The sequence below is a fragment of the Lissotriton vulgaris genome, chromosome 11, assembly GCF_964263255.1.
Source record: "Lissotriton vulgaris chromosome 11, aLisVul1.2, whole genome shotgun sequence".
Classification (NCBI taxonomy): domain Eukaryota; kingdom Metazoa; phylum Chordata; class Amphibia; order Caudata; family Salamandridae; genus Lissotriton; species Lissotriton vulgaris.
This window is the reverse complement of record NC_141699.1, coordinates 637,538,120-637,554,531: the sequence shown is the minus strand read 5'-3', so window position 1 is coordinate 637,554,531 and position 16,412 is coordinate 637,538,120. Positions and strand designations below refer to the sequence as shown.

General features: G+C 40.2%; 1 protein-coding gene across 1 annotated transcript; it reads right to left on the bottom strand.

Annotated features, from left to right (window-relative positions):
• Positions 1-238: 238 nt before the first annotated feature.
• Positions 239-2,908, bottom strand: LOC147683277 (uncharacterized). The gene is made up of 2 exons (XM_086944674.1): positions 1,801-2,908; positions 239-1,764 (listed from the first exon to the last, which is right to left on the bottom strand). Exons 1-2 carry the CDS (start codon positions 2,906-2,908, stop codon positions 239-241), a joined length of 2,634 nt encoding a protein of 877 aa, XP_086800800.1.
• Between the last annotated feature and the right edge of the window lie 13,504 nt (positions 2,909-16,412).

Below are 16,412 nucleotides of genomic sequence, written 5' to 3'. Positions count from 1 at the left end.
TTACCTGGTTCTGTTAAATCTGTTTTAATCTGTTGATTACCTACGCCACCTACTTGGATGGTGTCACCAGAGAGAGGCAGGTTTTCAATTTCCACTGATCTAACAGTAGAACGGGTAGCACCTGTGTCCACAAGAAAAGTGATTTCTACATCATTCACTTTACCATTAACAAATGGACCAGACTGATCTACCTCAGAGTGGCTCCAAGCACACACTCTTCCTCCTCTCTCAGGCACCGTCATAAATAATCATCAGACTCACTTCCATCATTCTCTTTCAACCAATATTGTTGAGAATCATTCGACACATTCACTCTTGGTGATCTGTTTACCTGTTCACCTCCGCAGAATCCTGTTTCAGAATTGTATCTCTGCGCATTAACACAATTTGGAAGTGGCGGTTGTGGAATCTGCTGATTCACTAACTGTCGCTGTAGCTGTTGCTGCTGATTTATTTCGTTTAACTGTTGCTGTAGCTGTTGCTGCTGATTTATCTCATTCTGCATCTGTGGATTTAATGATGTATTTTTGAAATTTCTGAGCGGATTTTTACACTCATGCTTCCAGTGTCCAATTTCGCCACAATTAAAACATGGGAGTTTCTGCTTAAGTTCTTCAATATTACCTGTTAATTTCGGCTTATTAAAATTACCCTTAAATTTCCCTTGATTCTGGTAAACATTTTTATTTTCTAAAGTTGCAATTTGTTGTTCAGCCACTTTCACCTGTGCCCACATTGCTTTTTCTTTTAGCTTCTTTTGCTTAGCATCTATCTCGTCACTGCAGTATTTTGTTTTTCTCAGAATGTCATCAACTGAGAGTGACTGCCAACCAACTATTCCTGATCTGATCATCTCACCAATTTCAGGTTTCAAGCCATATACAAATCTGTATAGAAAATGGCTCATATCATTCTCACTCAGCTTCTCATAACCACTGTATTGCTTAAATACCAGCAGTAATCTTTCATAGAAGGAATGTACTGATTCTTTCGGCTCCTGATTTGTTCTGTCAATTTTAACCCAATCTACTTCTTTAGGGGGAATCTTGTACCACACAATCACTTTATCATACAGATTTATAACATCAGATGAAGGTGCACCTGTTACTTTATCTCGGGCAGGTTCTTCTTTGGGCCAATCTATAGAAATTTTACATTCTGTCCAAAGATCTGAAGGAACGACAATGTCAAAGAATCCATCAAGATCAATCCACAGAACTTTTGAGACCTTAACAAATCTTTCTACCTGTCGATACCATTCCACAGGTTTTTCTCTCAGTCTGGGAAAATCATTTGTAAACAGAAAAATGTCCTGCCTTGTCCATGGAACATGAACATACCCTCCACCAGCTATTTCTCTCATAGGAAACTCAGTTGCGACTTCCCCTCTTTCTCTTTTGTCTTCCTCTCTTTTCTTTGTCCATTTCACTCTCCATTTGCTTAATTCACCTAATCTTTTTAGAAACACTATTAATTCTTTTATATGAGTAATCCTTCCTGTGGTATTCATGTTTTCAATATCTTTTTCAGAGAAATCCACCCTGTAATGTTTCTGCACATTTTTCTGTCTACTTAGATCTACTTCTAATTCAGCAGCCATTTCTTCTAATTGATCATATTTGTTTTTCGTTTTCCATTGTATGCTTTTGCAAATGAACAACAATTCATCATCCTGATATAATTTTAAACTGTCAGGTCCAATTGTGCCAATAATTAATTCCTCTAAATCCGCTTTCAATTTTGCAACATCAAGTAATTTAAATTCTGGGAGCTGTGGAGTTTGTATCTAATCTATTTTACTTAATCTCTTTTCTGGAAATCCAGAATCAGAACCTGCAACAGTTGGAGATTGATCATTTGAAACACTTTGATTAAAAGTTAAATCTGGCATCCTTTTCTCTCGGTGAATTTCTGATAAATCCAAATAAAATGTTTCAGCTACTTTCTGAATTTCTGCATTTAAAGGGACAGTCAAAGCTGAATGTCTAATTTCTTTTTGATCAAAAACTGGAACAACAGTTACTGGTACTGTTACTGCTTCCATGCCTTTAGTTAACTGTTGTATTAACTCTTCCTTTGATCGGAGGTATTCTGAAATATCTGGAATATCCTCAAGTCTTCCTGCTCTTTTTATATTTCCTGGAATTTCATTTCCCTGAACTAGAGATTCAGATAAACTTGAATTAGTTCTTGTTTCTCCTCTATAAGGAATTCTTGCATTATTCTGATTTAATCTATGTGGAGACTCATCATTAATTTCTCTAGGAGGAGCACTTGGAGAAGTTCCTTGAGGAATTGACCATGAACAAACTGGTTGATAAGGTGGCGGATGTTTTGTCTTTGTAATGTAAATCTCTTCTAAAACTGGATCTTCTGCTTCACTATCTTCAGCAATATTATTTTTCTTAGCAGCATTCTTTTGACTTATTTCCTCACCAAATGTTGCTGGGTACAAACCATTACACATATCTGCTTTTCTCCAACGCCGCATTCTATCTTCATGAGTTTCTCGATTAATGCCTAATTTAGTGCCTCTTCTTACACCTCTGTTTTCTTGTTCTAATTCAAACATCTCATCCTCCCATTCAGCTAAAGCCTCAAATTGTGTAGGTCTGGGTTTTGGTACGAGAGACATCATTTTTTCTCTCAAGTTTTTTAACACCTTAATATTAAATGACCCGTCTTCCGGCAATGCCAGAACACCATCATCTTTAGTGTATTCCATCCAATTATCTATCCAAAGGCAAGTATGATAACCAAATTCACCTTTCATATAAGCTGCAGGTGTTTTATACATATGAAGTAATTTTCCACCTCGCGTTTCAATTTTCTTGTCACTTTTGAAAATATTTTTTAATTTCTGAAACCATGAAGGCTTCTTTTCCTCAAACATGTAATAATAACTCATGTTTCTGAACAAATCCGCTTATTTCAAAAAGATCGTAAATATTTTCTTATTGTTCCGCTATTCTAGCCAATCCGTGCGCGAAACTCACCAACAAGCCAATCAGGTTAAGCCACTTCACTACTCTGTTCAGCCAATAGAATTACTGAATTTCAGAATGAGCCAATCAGGTACAAGCCTACCAAGTCACATGAGCCAATCAGTGCGCGAATACTGTGACGTATGCTAGCCAATCACAGCGCGAACCCTGTGACGTATGCTGCCGCTGCAGCTTCACTATCTCCGTTCCACTCCTTGAACTGACCCCTCCTTTACAAAATATTTTCACAGCGCCATATTTTTACAAATCTTTCAATGGAATTCAGTTAGTAACTTGACAAAAACAAACCATTTGTCTGTTTCGCTAAAATAAAGAGATAGCTTTTTCAAACAAACAAGTATCCTTTCGCGTGAAATAGACAACGCTATTTTCACAGAATATTTAAATTCGTTGATAGAAACAAGTTGCCTTGTTCTACCCTTCTGGCACACACAATCAAACGGAAAGAATACCTAACCATTCATACATGATTTTTTTTTTTTTGGTAGGACTTTAACCCGCCAACAAAAATCCTCACTTGCCAGTAAGAATAGACTACGCTTCCTTACCCTTCACTCAAGCTTGGATAAATTCTACTACTCTTTTCGCAGTGAGTTTTAAAGCGGGACAGTTGTCCCTATACTCAAAAGCTACGATTTCATAGACAATCCTCACTATACATTCAACCTAACATACCTAAGATCCCTAAACTTGTGCTGTACGTCCACAACACTAGTGATATATGTGTCAATACCACTATTTGAAACAGAACAAATGCACAGTGTAACCTCACTTGTCACACTACACTCTTTGCCGGCAAACCAGGAAATTTCACACTAATGGAAAAAACCTTTCGACTACATGTAACAACTGAACAAACATAACATGTTTTAGACATGTATCCTATGTATCATGTAGCATATCAGTTACCATAGTAACCGTAACTCTGCTACCAAGTAATTGATCCAGCGCTCCTAATGAAAAACTGTTTCAAACACTACTCATCTTCACAATACTCACCATTAATCATGAATCACTACTCAGGCCCATAAACTGAAGAGACAATTTTGAGCGACTGAATCATGTGACCTAATTAAACACACTATTCATACACTATTTATAAAGATATATTCAACTGCAGTTTATAAATTCTAACCATGGTTTTAATCATACGTCATTTAATTAAGTCACAAAGGCGAATGGATCTAATAATGATAACTAGACCATGAATAAACAAGACCAGCTTGTCATTTCAAAAATCTAATTTATTAACTTTATTTTATTCAAAGAAAGAGCATTTTTATTCAGAAATCATTATTTTATTAGCAATTTGAAAGCATCATTCAAGGAAAGGCACATTAGTCTGACATTTTTAAAAGGTAAATCAATCAGCATGAATTAAAGCAAAATTAAGTTTCCATTCCCTAAATTCTATTTCCCTGTCTAAAACTCACTTCACCTAAAGGAATAATTAGTAAAGTCTGCTGTCCTTACGTGCACCAGAAGTCCATCAGCACGTCATTCAGGAATCGGGAAGCAAGAGCCACCTCCTGCCTGTAGGGCCAGATTTTATACCTTTCTAACTAGCTAATCTTCTTAAAGAGTGTCTTTTTTTGTTACCATCAGAGTTCTCATTGGCTGATTTATGTCAGACCATCCATGTCATCACCGCTTTCAAACCAAGAACGGGCTCTTCTTTATCCCTATTGTTCATAATATTTCGCTTCCTCGAGAATGTTTCAAATTGAGTTTGTTCGAGTTACATTTCTCAGCTTCCTTACTTTGGCAATCCTGCCACTTCCTGTCCTTGGACATAACTCCATGAGCACAATATGCACGTCTTTTATTCAACAGTGATTTCTGTCAACGTGGTCAAACTTTCCACTTCTCGAGTGCAAGGCTCTTCTCTGGACAGGTTTCATAAATGCCATCTTTCATGTAGGCCCAAAAGGCCTCTCAGGAAACTAGTATTTAAACAAACACAAGACAGTAATTAATTAGAGAATTGAGACCCATTCTGTTACCCACCCACTCTTCTAAATATTACCCAGGTTAATTATGTTACCTAGCCAAAGCTCAAAAAGCAGCTTTATAAAAACCTTCTTCTTTCAGACCATAAGGATTCTCCACGAGCTTTTGCCACAGAAAAGACACGACAAAACATATTGCACATAAATAATAAAGCACATGCCATTAATTAAACAGCCGCATTTAATACTGACAAAACATAAAACAAGGATAGTTTATTATTTTTCCACAATCTTGCAAATGCAACTTAAAAGCACATTAGTCCAGCGTGTAGTGTCTGCAATTTTAAAACTACGTTGATTATTTATTCCAACCCATGTAATTAGTACTATTACACTTATTATGGAAGTTTAACTTTGCGAGTTTGAACAAAATCTTATTCAATATCTTGCTCCATCACTACCCAGTGGCGGCTCCTCTGCTAAGGCGGAAGAGCGTCGCCTCACTGCTGCAAGGCATTGAAAGAAAGAACAAATACAATGATAATAACGTGAGGTTATAAACATTGTATTTGTTCCTGCTGAGCAGCTTTGTGGAGCTGCTCTGCTCTCAGAGCAGGGGAGGAGCAGTTTGCCCACTCCAAGTGCGCAATGACTGTTTGGCCAGCCCTCTGGGGCCGTCTAAAACAGTCATGCGCACTTCGCATGTTCTTCATGCAGGCTGCATTACAGCCTGCGCAGAGAACATGTCCAGGCCCCCATTCCCTGGCTGTGCGCCGATCCACGGCACTCAGACCAATCACAATGCTGCATTGCAGTGTTGTGATTGGCTTAGGAGAGGGAGCCTGGCTGCTTCCATGTTTTCCTGCTCCAGAGAGGAAAGACTGAGATCATGTGCGGTGCGGGAGAGCGGCGAGAAGGTATGTTTTTTTCTTTTTCTTTTACATCACAATTCCCCCGTACTTTCCCCCGCCTCCGCCCGCCTTACCACTTCAGATCTGTGCCGGCTGCTACTGTTCCTACCGCATTCACATTTGTGTCTGCTTTGCAGACTAAAAGCCCAGGCTGCAGTACTTTCGAAACAAAGGCATACTATATGTCGACATAGCTAACTTTGTGGTTGGGTGTCTCAGGAGCTAAGATTAATGAGTGTTTCATTGTAAGAGATGGATAACGTGGGCCATTATTAGACCATTGCCTGGAATATGATAACATGTTATTACCATATATTAAGTGCACCCTTTTTCTTCGAGCCTACCTAATCTTGACAAATAGGAATTGAGAGATAGCTTGAGGCTGGAATAAAAGAAAAATATGTGGTCAATTTGAGGGGTAAAGTAGAGAGGAATAAAGATGCTTATTTCAATAATGATAATAATAATCATAAATAGAATGGCCTAGTATTGAAAAAAATGAATTAGTAGTATGCATCGTAACAATCCAGTTGTTTTCCTGTTCATAATAATCACACACCCATCTCTTTCCCATAACACTGTAAGATGCTCTTCACCGCTTTCTCTTTATCCCTCAGATATGGAATTTTGGAAGCATCGGAAGGCTGGCAAATCTCCCACCACACCCAAGACTTCAACTCACAAAAGACAGCAGGGCAAGCGAAAAGCTCCAGAGGAAGGTGACTGAACCTCGTTAACTCCAAATGTTGGGAACACAAATGTGCAAATCAAGCTTTATTTTGAAGGGCCGCAGGCTGCTGAGGGCAGAAGTGCGGTACTATTATTTCACTACATTTACACACGGCTGTGGAAATGTATGCCCCACTTAAGATTGGGTTCTGGGTTCCAGGGGTGATCAGCAAGTGCACTGTTGGGTGGAAGAGACCCAGGTACCATTTCCTAAGTAATAGTCCATGGAGGTATACTACACAGCCGGTTTGCTGCAACAGATAGCCATATAAGGCCACTGCCACATACCTACTTGAAATTTATAGTTCTTCCTCGGTGAAAGTCAAATCATATTTGACACCAATCCCTAAAACCACCAAAAAGTATAGATAATTACTGACTGAACTAATCACGATAATACAAATCTTCCCCACTCCCTATAGTTAATAACTCCGTACAATGCATTGGCATGTGGAGATGGAAAAGGTGAATATTCTATACACTCACTGGAAAACCCCAATCATTGCTGTTTGATGTCTTCTTTCTACAAATTGTAAAAAGCGCTTAATTTGAGCCGATGGTTGCAGATGCGTCCAAACGGCACTCATTTTTGGGGATTGAGGCTTATTTTTCCTCAACTGACTTTGACCTATAGCAAGATAGAGAAAAACACAAAAAGCAGAAAGAAAAGGGAAGAGAAAGACATAAAAAGTGTTACTAAGAAAGAAATAAGAGACGAAAAACCACGCAAAAGAGAGAAAAAGTGTCAGGGCGTGGGTGCTGGTGGATTATAGAGGAATCAAGAATATGCAGCCTTGGTATTTAGAACCCTAAACTTCGATAGTGCCAGCCACGGGCTTAGGAGTAAAAGTTTGTCGATGACCATGCTCAAGCATGCAACAATTGCAAACAATTGTATCTCCTCAGTCAGATAGTACACAATGTTGAACTTATATGTCTCTCCTTTCAACCCAATGTGAGCATGGAGGCCATCTTCCCGTCAGTACCATTTCTATCCTGAATATCTTCCAAGTGACTGCTGGTGAACTGCTGTCTTCTTAATACCGGTCCAGGTTTTCCCAGTAGTTGAAGTGCATCGAAAAAGTATGGGAACTATGATGCTGTGCGCAAGGGGGGTGGGGTGATTTTGCCTGGGGGCGGGGTCAAAGGCATGCCTACAAAACCAAAGTATTCTATAACTTTTTGCAGTCTTTCACCTTGAGGTAATTACTAAAGTAAGGCACAGCTTACATAAAACATAAATGTAAGTTAAGTTACCAAAACTCCTTAGCACACGTATATCAAAATACAATCTTGTATAGGCGTTGCCACACTTTTGACACAATCACAGTACGTAGTTATTGGTTAGTGCACGTATTATATTTATTCTTGATTGTTGGAAGTTCTCCACACAGCCGACACGTGTTTCGTCGTGACTGGGAGTATAACCCAACGACTTTTTCAAGGCTGTAGAAGTTCAAAAAATAAACAAAACAAAGATATGTTGCCATTTACATGTAGACTTCTTGTCCATAGATTATAATACTAGCCAAACGTTACAAAGTCATTGTGGCCCCTTTCATGCAAGATTCCACTCAAGTGTCCAATTAGTGAGTTTTAAAACACATTATCCAACATTTCTCCTCAGTGAGAAAATGCAATCCACATCCTGATAAGTTGTCACATTATAAGGTATATTCCCACAGTTTTTCGGTTTGAAATCACAGTCTGATTAAATGCATTTCTGTTATTGTATAACACATAATGTACCTCTATATCCTTATAGAGGTCTATGATCCTGTATAGGATGGAGAGATCAGGTACTTTGATAAGCTTATTAAGGCGTGGTTTTTGCCTAAAGTTGTTGTGACCATCATGCATCTTATTTTATAGTATGAAACACCCTGAACAAACACCATGTGTCAGGCACTTTTCGAAGGTATGGTGATGTATCTTGTGCTCATAATTGTTTTCCAGTGCAAGCACTATGTGGCTATATGTGATTGTTGTTTCATTCATAAATACCTATTTCCAGATCTGTTCTCTCTTAGCTGTAGAAGTAATGTTATATTTTTATTAATATAATTCAAGTGTTATTTGGTATTGGTTAATAATATGGTGAACTCGATTTTACGCTTATTTCAGGTTATTAACTTACTTATTATGCGGTGATAATTCCAACCCGCATAGGGGTTCTACGGGGGTCTTCTGTTACGGTATCCACTTTATCTTGTCCAAATGACTCCACATCACACTCTATTTTAGTTGGCTGAAAGGAACATTGGTGTTTTTATTAGTTCATATTTAATTCCCAGTGGTGTAAAATTACTATTTATCTCATTGATATTATCTAGGTCTTTCAGGTTGCCTTAAGAGAGTTCAAATTATCCCTGAAAGAGTCCTCATCTTGTCTATATCCCAAGTGGTCAATTATCAATACAGCTTAGTTGTCTATTTTTACTTAATTTCTGCTGTGTCATTAGTAGATGGTTTCTTTACAGCCATTCCCTTATTTGATCCATTATCACGATTATGGGTAATATCAGCCATTATCCCTGCACATCCAGGTATTTTATTAGTGAGCCTCAGCATTACGCTTTCCCCCCGGTTCAGGATTCCTTTTTAGCATTATCTCCTGTATGCTTAAGTAAGCTCTCCCCTCGTGACGGGTGCCCGTTTCTCTTACCTTTCGCCCGTATCGTTCGGTCCGACGTTGCCCCCGTTGACAATCAGCGCGTCTGCTCGATTGTTGCTCTTCCAAAACGCCGCGTATTTATTAGAAACACTTCCGTGTTTCAAAAGGGCGTTCCTGATAGGTTATTGGAAGTCGCGTGACCCTCGTCTCACTAGTCCCCATCGATTGGTTTAAGAGGGTCATATGGGTCTATCCATCTTCTGAGTTCCGGGTGTTTAGTCATGTAGCGAGTTGGTCGCCATCTTATACTGTTCTAATTAGACTTGAATTCAGTCTATTGTCATGTGTTTGTAGGTTATTGATTCCGTGATAGGTATATTTGTAGCGTTACTGAGTGTTATTGTTTAGTGATATCTTTTATTACCGCCATTCGAGTTATTTACGCGGGTTGATTTTATAAATACGTCTTGTTATCTGCGCGATCTCTTTATTTAGGTCATATTTATTTTGCATCACAACTGATATTATTAAAAAAAACGAAAACGGTCATGGCCACTAATTTAATGTATAAATCTTCAGAATTTTCTGAGATATTCAAAGTGATTCTTTTATTAGTTTATAAGATCACAGGAGAAATTTCAGAGTCTGGCTTGTTTTCTTAATAGCCCACTTTATATACGTATCCGCGATTGTGAGGCATCCAGAGTTAGGCTATATGGGTTTAAGAAAAGTTCGTCGAATTTATCATGTGTGGTCACACATATTCTTAATGGGTGGAAAATATCTTTTAATCAGTCATTAAACTCCAAACACTGTATAAAGATGTGTATTATCATTTGGTTGTATCATGCATGTTAGCCACGGTATTTCAATATTCTGGTTTGGTATGTGGCGGAATCATCCATTTAGTGTACGATATAGTAGGTAAATAAGTGAGGGTGTGAAGGTATTGTAAATAGGTTGCCCATAGTTAGCTAGATCTTATTTATTTTTATCTCTCAAATTCAAAGTGATGCAAAGTATTCAGAATTAGTGTGTGTGTTCCTGTCAAAGTGACGGTAATACGTGGTCATTCATTAGTGGTGTTTTTAAAACAAATTTCACTGGTAAACTGTCATAATCTATATATATAGGTGCACGTGTGTGTTCATTCAATTATCTCAGTGAACTAATGGTCTCTCCATCATGTAGGGTCAGTACATAGTCATGGAGCTAACATTAATGAATGATTACATTATTATACCTCATTGTCATGATTCATCAAGGATACATTATTCATACATTCATATGCGAACCTTATTTCAGAATTGTGTTACATTTCACTGTTAGGGGTGGTCGGATTTGACCCCATTTATGAGTGTTCAACGTAGATTCCTCAGGGTCGCGTAGAATGCTCCTTTATTGTTTTGTGTCTTTGAGCTCTTTTGTGACATTCCCTTAATCCTTGACAAACCCTTTGCAATGGTATTTGGTGACACTCCCTAACTGACAGAAAAGGAAGCTTCACCAGCGAATCCATGCTTGGCTTACTGTTCGGTTAGTGACCACGCCCCCTCTACTCAGCGTCCTGCTCTGTGAGGTTCCTGTAGCTTTTCGAGATCCTGTTATTCCTTATTGATCCCGTTTGTGCTCCCTGCATGTTCCTGTGGTATCGTCCTTGAGTTACGGTATTTCCTTCCATTGCCCGGTTCCTACCCGTTGTCAATTCCTCCCGCTCCTTCCCGCTACCTGCTCCTTTTCGGCACGCCCTTCCCCCGTGCCTTCACTCCCTTCACTCCCTTCCGCATTGCTTCTCAGATTTCCTTCGCTCCTTGATTCCTCAGAATTGTTATTGATCGTAGATCATTTCTGTCTTCCGTGCAGATTGATCAACGGGGTTTGTTTGTTTGTTTGTGTTACGAGCTCCGCTCAGCATTCAAGATACACCCGCTCCGCCCCTTCCATCATCCCGATTTGGACGCGTTGTGTATTTTCGAGTGAATTGTTTGTATGGTGTATTATCTGTTTCTCACTCCGCTCTGTATTAAGTTTAAGAACAGGAAAGTGAGGATTGTCTTAGTTGTCTGTTATTCGTTCCCCACTCCGCTCTGTCTTAAGTTTAGGAGTTGGAAGTGGGGAGTGTCTGTGTAGTGTGTTCTTTGTTTCTCACTCCGCTCTGTATTAAGTTTATGAGCTGGAAGTGGGAATTTCTGTGTCACTTTGTCTTTAGCTCAATAAGTGGCACAAGCTTGTCATCAGCTGCTCTCGTGGCCCCCAGTCTTGCTCTGTCTTCAGTTTATGAGCCAGACTGGAATTGTCCTCGTGTGTACCTACTGCCTCGAAGGTACCCTTGCTGGTAGTCACTCAAGTTCCCTTAGTGCCGCCTGGTACTCGCCGTGACTGCCAGATTTAAAGCCCTGATGCTCACCTGGTGAGGTAAGTGGAATACTATGTTGAACACTTATGTATCAGTCCTGTAAAGTGTTGGTGAGGTTAGATTGTTGTACTTTTATTTCCAGCCATCTCCTGCCATCGAGACTGCAGCTACATCTTCCTTGCTGGGGGAGAGTGGTATACTCCCTGGGAAAATTCCCCCCACACTTTTTGGTAGCAGCTGACTTTGAGCGAGTTTTCTCTTCTCGCTTGGGTCGTTGGTGTCTAGAAGTGTGTGGGACATTTCATCTTTGCTTCCGTGGATGAACAGACTCCTCTACCGAGGAGGATCCTTGACAGAAAGCCAAGCCCAAGAAATTATAATCCACCCGAGCAAAGATGAATACAGACCCGAGTGCTGGGACTATGGAACATGCTCCTTCAATGGAAGAGATCAGTGTAGTAGTAACTAATCTACAACAGGAAGTGGCCATGTTGAGAGCAGAAAACCTGAAGTTACAGGCAGAAGTAGCCCACTTACAAGCACAAGAGACGGGGGCTGTGGGTGGGACTACTACTGGGGCGGTGCCCAAGAGAAATTATATTCAACCTGCCCGGTTCACTGTGCAAACACCTACGGTTAGTTCACCTAGTGAGGCTTCAAACATAGGCCCTCCTGTACAAGTCACTGTTCATACTCCAAGTCCTGTTCCATTAGCCATGCCAGAGAGATTCACAGGAGATAGCGCAAAGTTTAATAGTTTTATGACCCAGTGTCATCTACAGTTTAAGTGCAAGCCAGCAGCCTTTCCAGACAATGCTACAAAAGTGGCATTCATTATTTCTTATTTGGGAGGAAACGCTTCAGAATGGGCTGTCCCTTTGGTGGAATCTGATGATCCCTTGTTATATAATTACAACGACTTTCAACTCAAGTTCAGAAGCCCGTTTGCTCGGCACGCATATATGCAAGCTAGTGACAATGCCCTACTTAACCTAAGACAGGGGTCCAAAGATCTCCTCACGTATGTAACACAGTTCAATCGTCTATTGGCTGAAACCTACTGGCCTGAAGACAAAAGGACGTCACTATTCTATAGAGGATTGTCTGATGAGTTAAAGGACATACTTTCACAAATAGTAAATCCTCCTGAAGATTGTCCCTCATTCATTGAGCTCACAGTCAAATTGAACCACAGACTACAAGAGAGGCGAGGAGAAAAGACTCGCAGCGGATTCCCTAAGTTAGTCTTACAGCGCACCGATAAGAAGGAAATGAAGGACACGCCTGAACCCATGCAAATTGGTGGAGTGAGAGGTCCTATCTCAGATGAGGAAAAGACTAGAAGAAGGAAGAACAATTTGTGTTTATATTGTGGTAAGAGTGGCCATTACGCCAAGGACTTTCCCAACCATCCTTCTACTACCCCTAAGAAACTTGCCAGTGTTCAGGAAAACTAGAGAGCTTGAAGAATGAGGAGATCGATTCTTCAAGTACATGCCTTTGTCAGATCTCACAAAATCAAAAAAACACTGATGAGACCCGTGAAACATTTCCTGCTCAATATCACCCTAGTGGTCAGCAATCAAAATAGACATAACATGTCCCTACTTTTAGACTCTGGAGCAACTGGAAATTTTCTTGACATACAATTGGCTCATAAGATGAACATACCCTTTGTGACTAAAGAGAAACCTGAACCTGTAAAGTCTGTGGATGGGTCTGAACTTTCCTCAGGATTAATTAGTCATCAAACACCTCCCCTTCTTCTGGTATGTGGTAATGGGCATTCTGAACACATAAGTTTTGACTTGATAGACACTCCTAATTTTGGAGCAATATTAGGAGTGCCCTGGCTCCAAAGTCATAACCCAACAATAGACTGGATAGACAGAACAGTGACATTGAAATCACCCTATTGTATGTCTCATTGTTACCAGGAGGCTAGTGACAGTTTACATCCGTTGTGTTGCACTGTCCAGTCCGTAGGGGTGGCCTCAAAAATACCAGATATCTATGCAGAATTCCAGTCAGTATTCAATGAAGAAGAAGCCACAAAATTGCCCCCTCATCGTTCCTATGACTGTCGCATTGACTTGCTACCTGGGGCGGAACTCCCTAACAGTAGGATATATGCTTTGACTGCTGCTGAAACAGAATACCTAAAAAACTATCTGGATGACATGCTAAAAAAAGGGTTCATCAGACATTCAACCTCCCCAGTGTCCTCGCCTTTATTTTTTATCCCGAAACGGGAGGGTGGCTTGAGAGCCTGTCTGGATTACAGGGCCTTGAATAAAATAACCATCAAGAACAAATACCCGTTACCGCTCATCCCTGTATTGTTAGATCAAGTGCGAGGAGCAAAAATCTTCACAAAAATAGACCTAAGAGGAGCATATAATTTGATTCGGATTAAAGCAGGCGACGAGTGGAAAACCGCGTTTCGCACTAAATTCGGATTATATGAGTACTGTGTCATGCCCTTTGGGTTATGTAACGCGCCAGCAGCGTTTCAATACTTCATCAATGAAGTACTTCGAGAATGCCTTGATGTTTTCGTCATCGTATACATAGACGACATTTTAATCTATTCCCAAACAGAAGAAGAACATGTTGTACACGTCAAGAGAGTGTTGACAAAACTTCAAGAGAATGCCTTGTTTGCCAAGTTGGATAAAACCACCTTTCACACTGATACCATAGATTTTTTGGGGTATGTAATTTCTCCTCAAGGGATACTTATGGATCCTAAGAAAACGAAGGCGTTGATGGATTGGCCTAGCCCCACCACAGTTAAGGAAGTACAGTCATTTCTAGGATTCTCTAATTTTTATAGGAGATTCATAGACCACTTTTCAGAAACTATTCTTCCTATAACTAAGTTACTCAAGAAAGGGATCAAGTTTGCTTGGAATGAAGAAGCAGAACAGGCGTTTTGCGACCTTAAAAAGAAATTCATGTCTGCCCCCATCATTCGGCATGCTGACAACACTTTGCCGTTTTTCTTGGAAGCTGACGCTTCACAAGCAGCTGTGGGTGCTGTCCTGTCTCAAAGAGACCCTGGAACAGGACAACTGCATCCGGTGGCCTTCTTTTCAAAGACTTTACTCCCCGCAGAGCAAAACTACACCATAGGTGAAAGAGAACTCCTTGCTATCAAGTTATCCTTTCAGGAATGGAGACATTATCTACTAGGATCTCCACATGTTATCACGATATTTACTGACCATCGGAATTTGCAGTTCTTTAAATCTGCCAAAGCCCTTACACCGAGACAGATGCGTTGGGTATCCTTCTTTAGTGAATATGATTTTGTAATCACCTATAGACCTGCTGCCCAACATGGCAAGGCTGACGCGCTCTCAAGAATTAACAACAATAGCATAGAGCATACGAACAGACCACCTTCTAAAATCCCAGAACAGAAAATCATTGGAGCCGAAGAACATCACTCTCCATCCTTTTTGGATATCCTAAAAGAACAATACAACTTGATTGATAAAGAAGAATGGATTAAGAATCCGTTGAACACTGTCAAAGAAGGGTTATATTTCCATGACAATCGACTATACATTCCCTGTCCCCCCCTACAGGATCAAGTCTTAGACTGGTGTCACAATAGTGTGCTTGCAGGACACCCAGGAACAGTCAAGACGATTAGTTTATGTCAGAGATGGTTCTGGTGGGATAATATCATCAAGGACACCACAGCTTATGTCAAGGCTTGTTCAGTGTGTGCTAGGCAAAAGTCGTCCCATTGCGCCCCTACAGGGTTGTTGAAAGTAATCCCAGCTCCGCCTAAACCTTGGCATACCATAAGTATGGATTTTATCACCGAACTGCCCAGTAGTAAAGGATACAATACCATACTGGTAGTAGTTGATATGTTGTCCAAAATGGCCCATTTTGTCCCTCTGAAAAAGATCCCATCAGCACAAGAATTGGTACACGTCTTCATCGAGCAGGTCATTCGCTTACATGGGACTCCAGCAGTGATATTTTCAGATAGGGGCCCTCAATTTGTCTCAAAATTCTGGAGAGGAGTATGTTCAGTATTACAAATGGATCATAGATTGTCCATGGCATATCATCCTCAAACAGATGGACAAACTGAGAGGACTAATCAGACACTAAAACAATATTTGCGTTGTCTCCTGACCAGTTTACCTTCCACTTGGTTAGAAGCATTACCATTGGCAGAGTTCGCATACAATAACTCAACACATTCCGCCATAGGAGTATCCCCTTTTTTCTTCAATCATGGCCAGCATCCAGGGTTCCTTCCTATACCTTTCCCAATCGATCTTGACAAGATACCTGCATTAAAAGAACACCATCAACACATAAAGATGGTATGGGAAAAAGCCATCCAAGAATTGAACAAAGCCAAAGAAAACATGAAATATCAGGCAGATAAACATCGCAGGGAAGAACAGCAGTTTAACGTGGGTGAACAAGTATGGTTATCTACTAAAAATCTCAGACTTCCTGGTTCCAAGAAATTGCAGCCTCGTTTCATAGGTCCCTATCCTATTAACAAGGTCATAACTCCAGTCACTATCAAATTGCAGTTACCCTCACATATCAAGATCCACCCAGTGTTTCATTGTTCCCTACTAAAGAAATATGTACCCCCGCTGAAACCTGAACAACCTCCTCCTCCTGTAGTGATTGAAGGTGAGGAAGAATATGAAGTACAACAGATACTAGACTCCAGAAGACAGAGAGGAAAGCTCCAGTATCTAGTAGACTGGGTGGGGTATCCCCCTGAAGATAGAACATGGGAACCTGCTGAGGATGTTCATGCTCCTAGATTAATAAGGAGGTTCCACCGATTGCATCCATTAA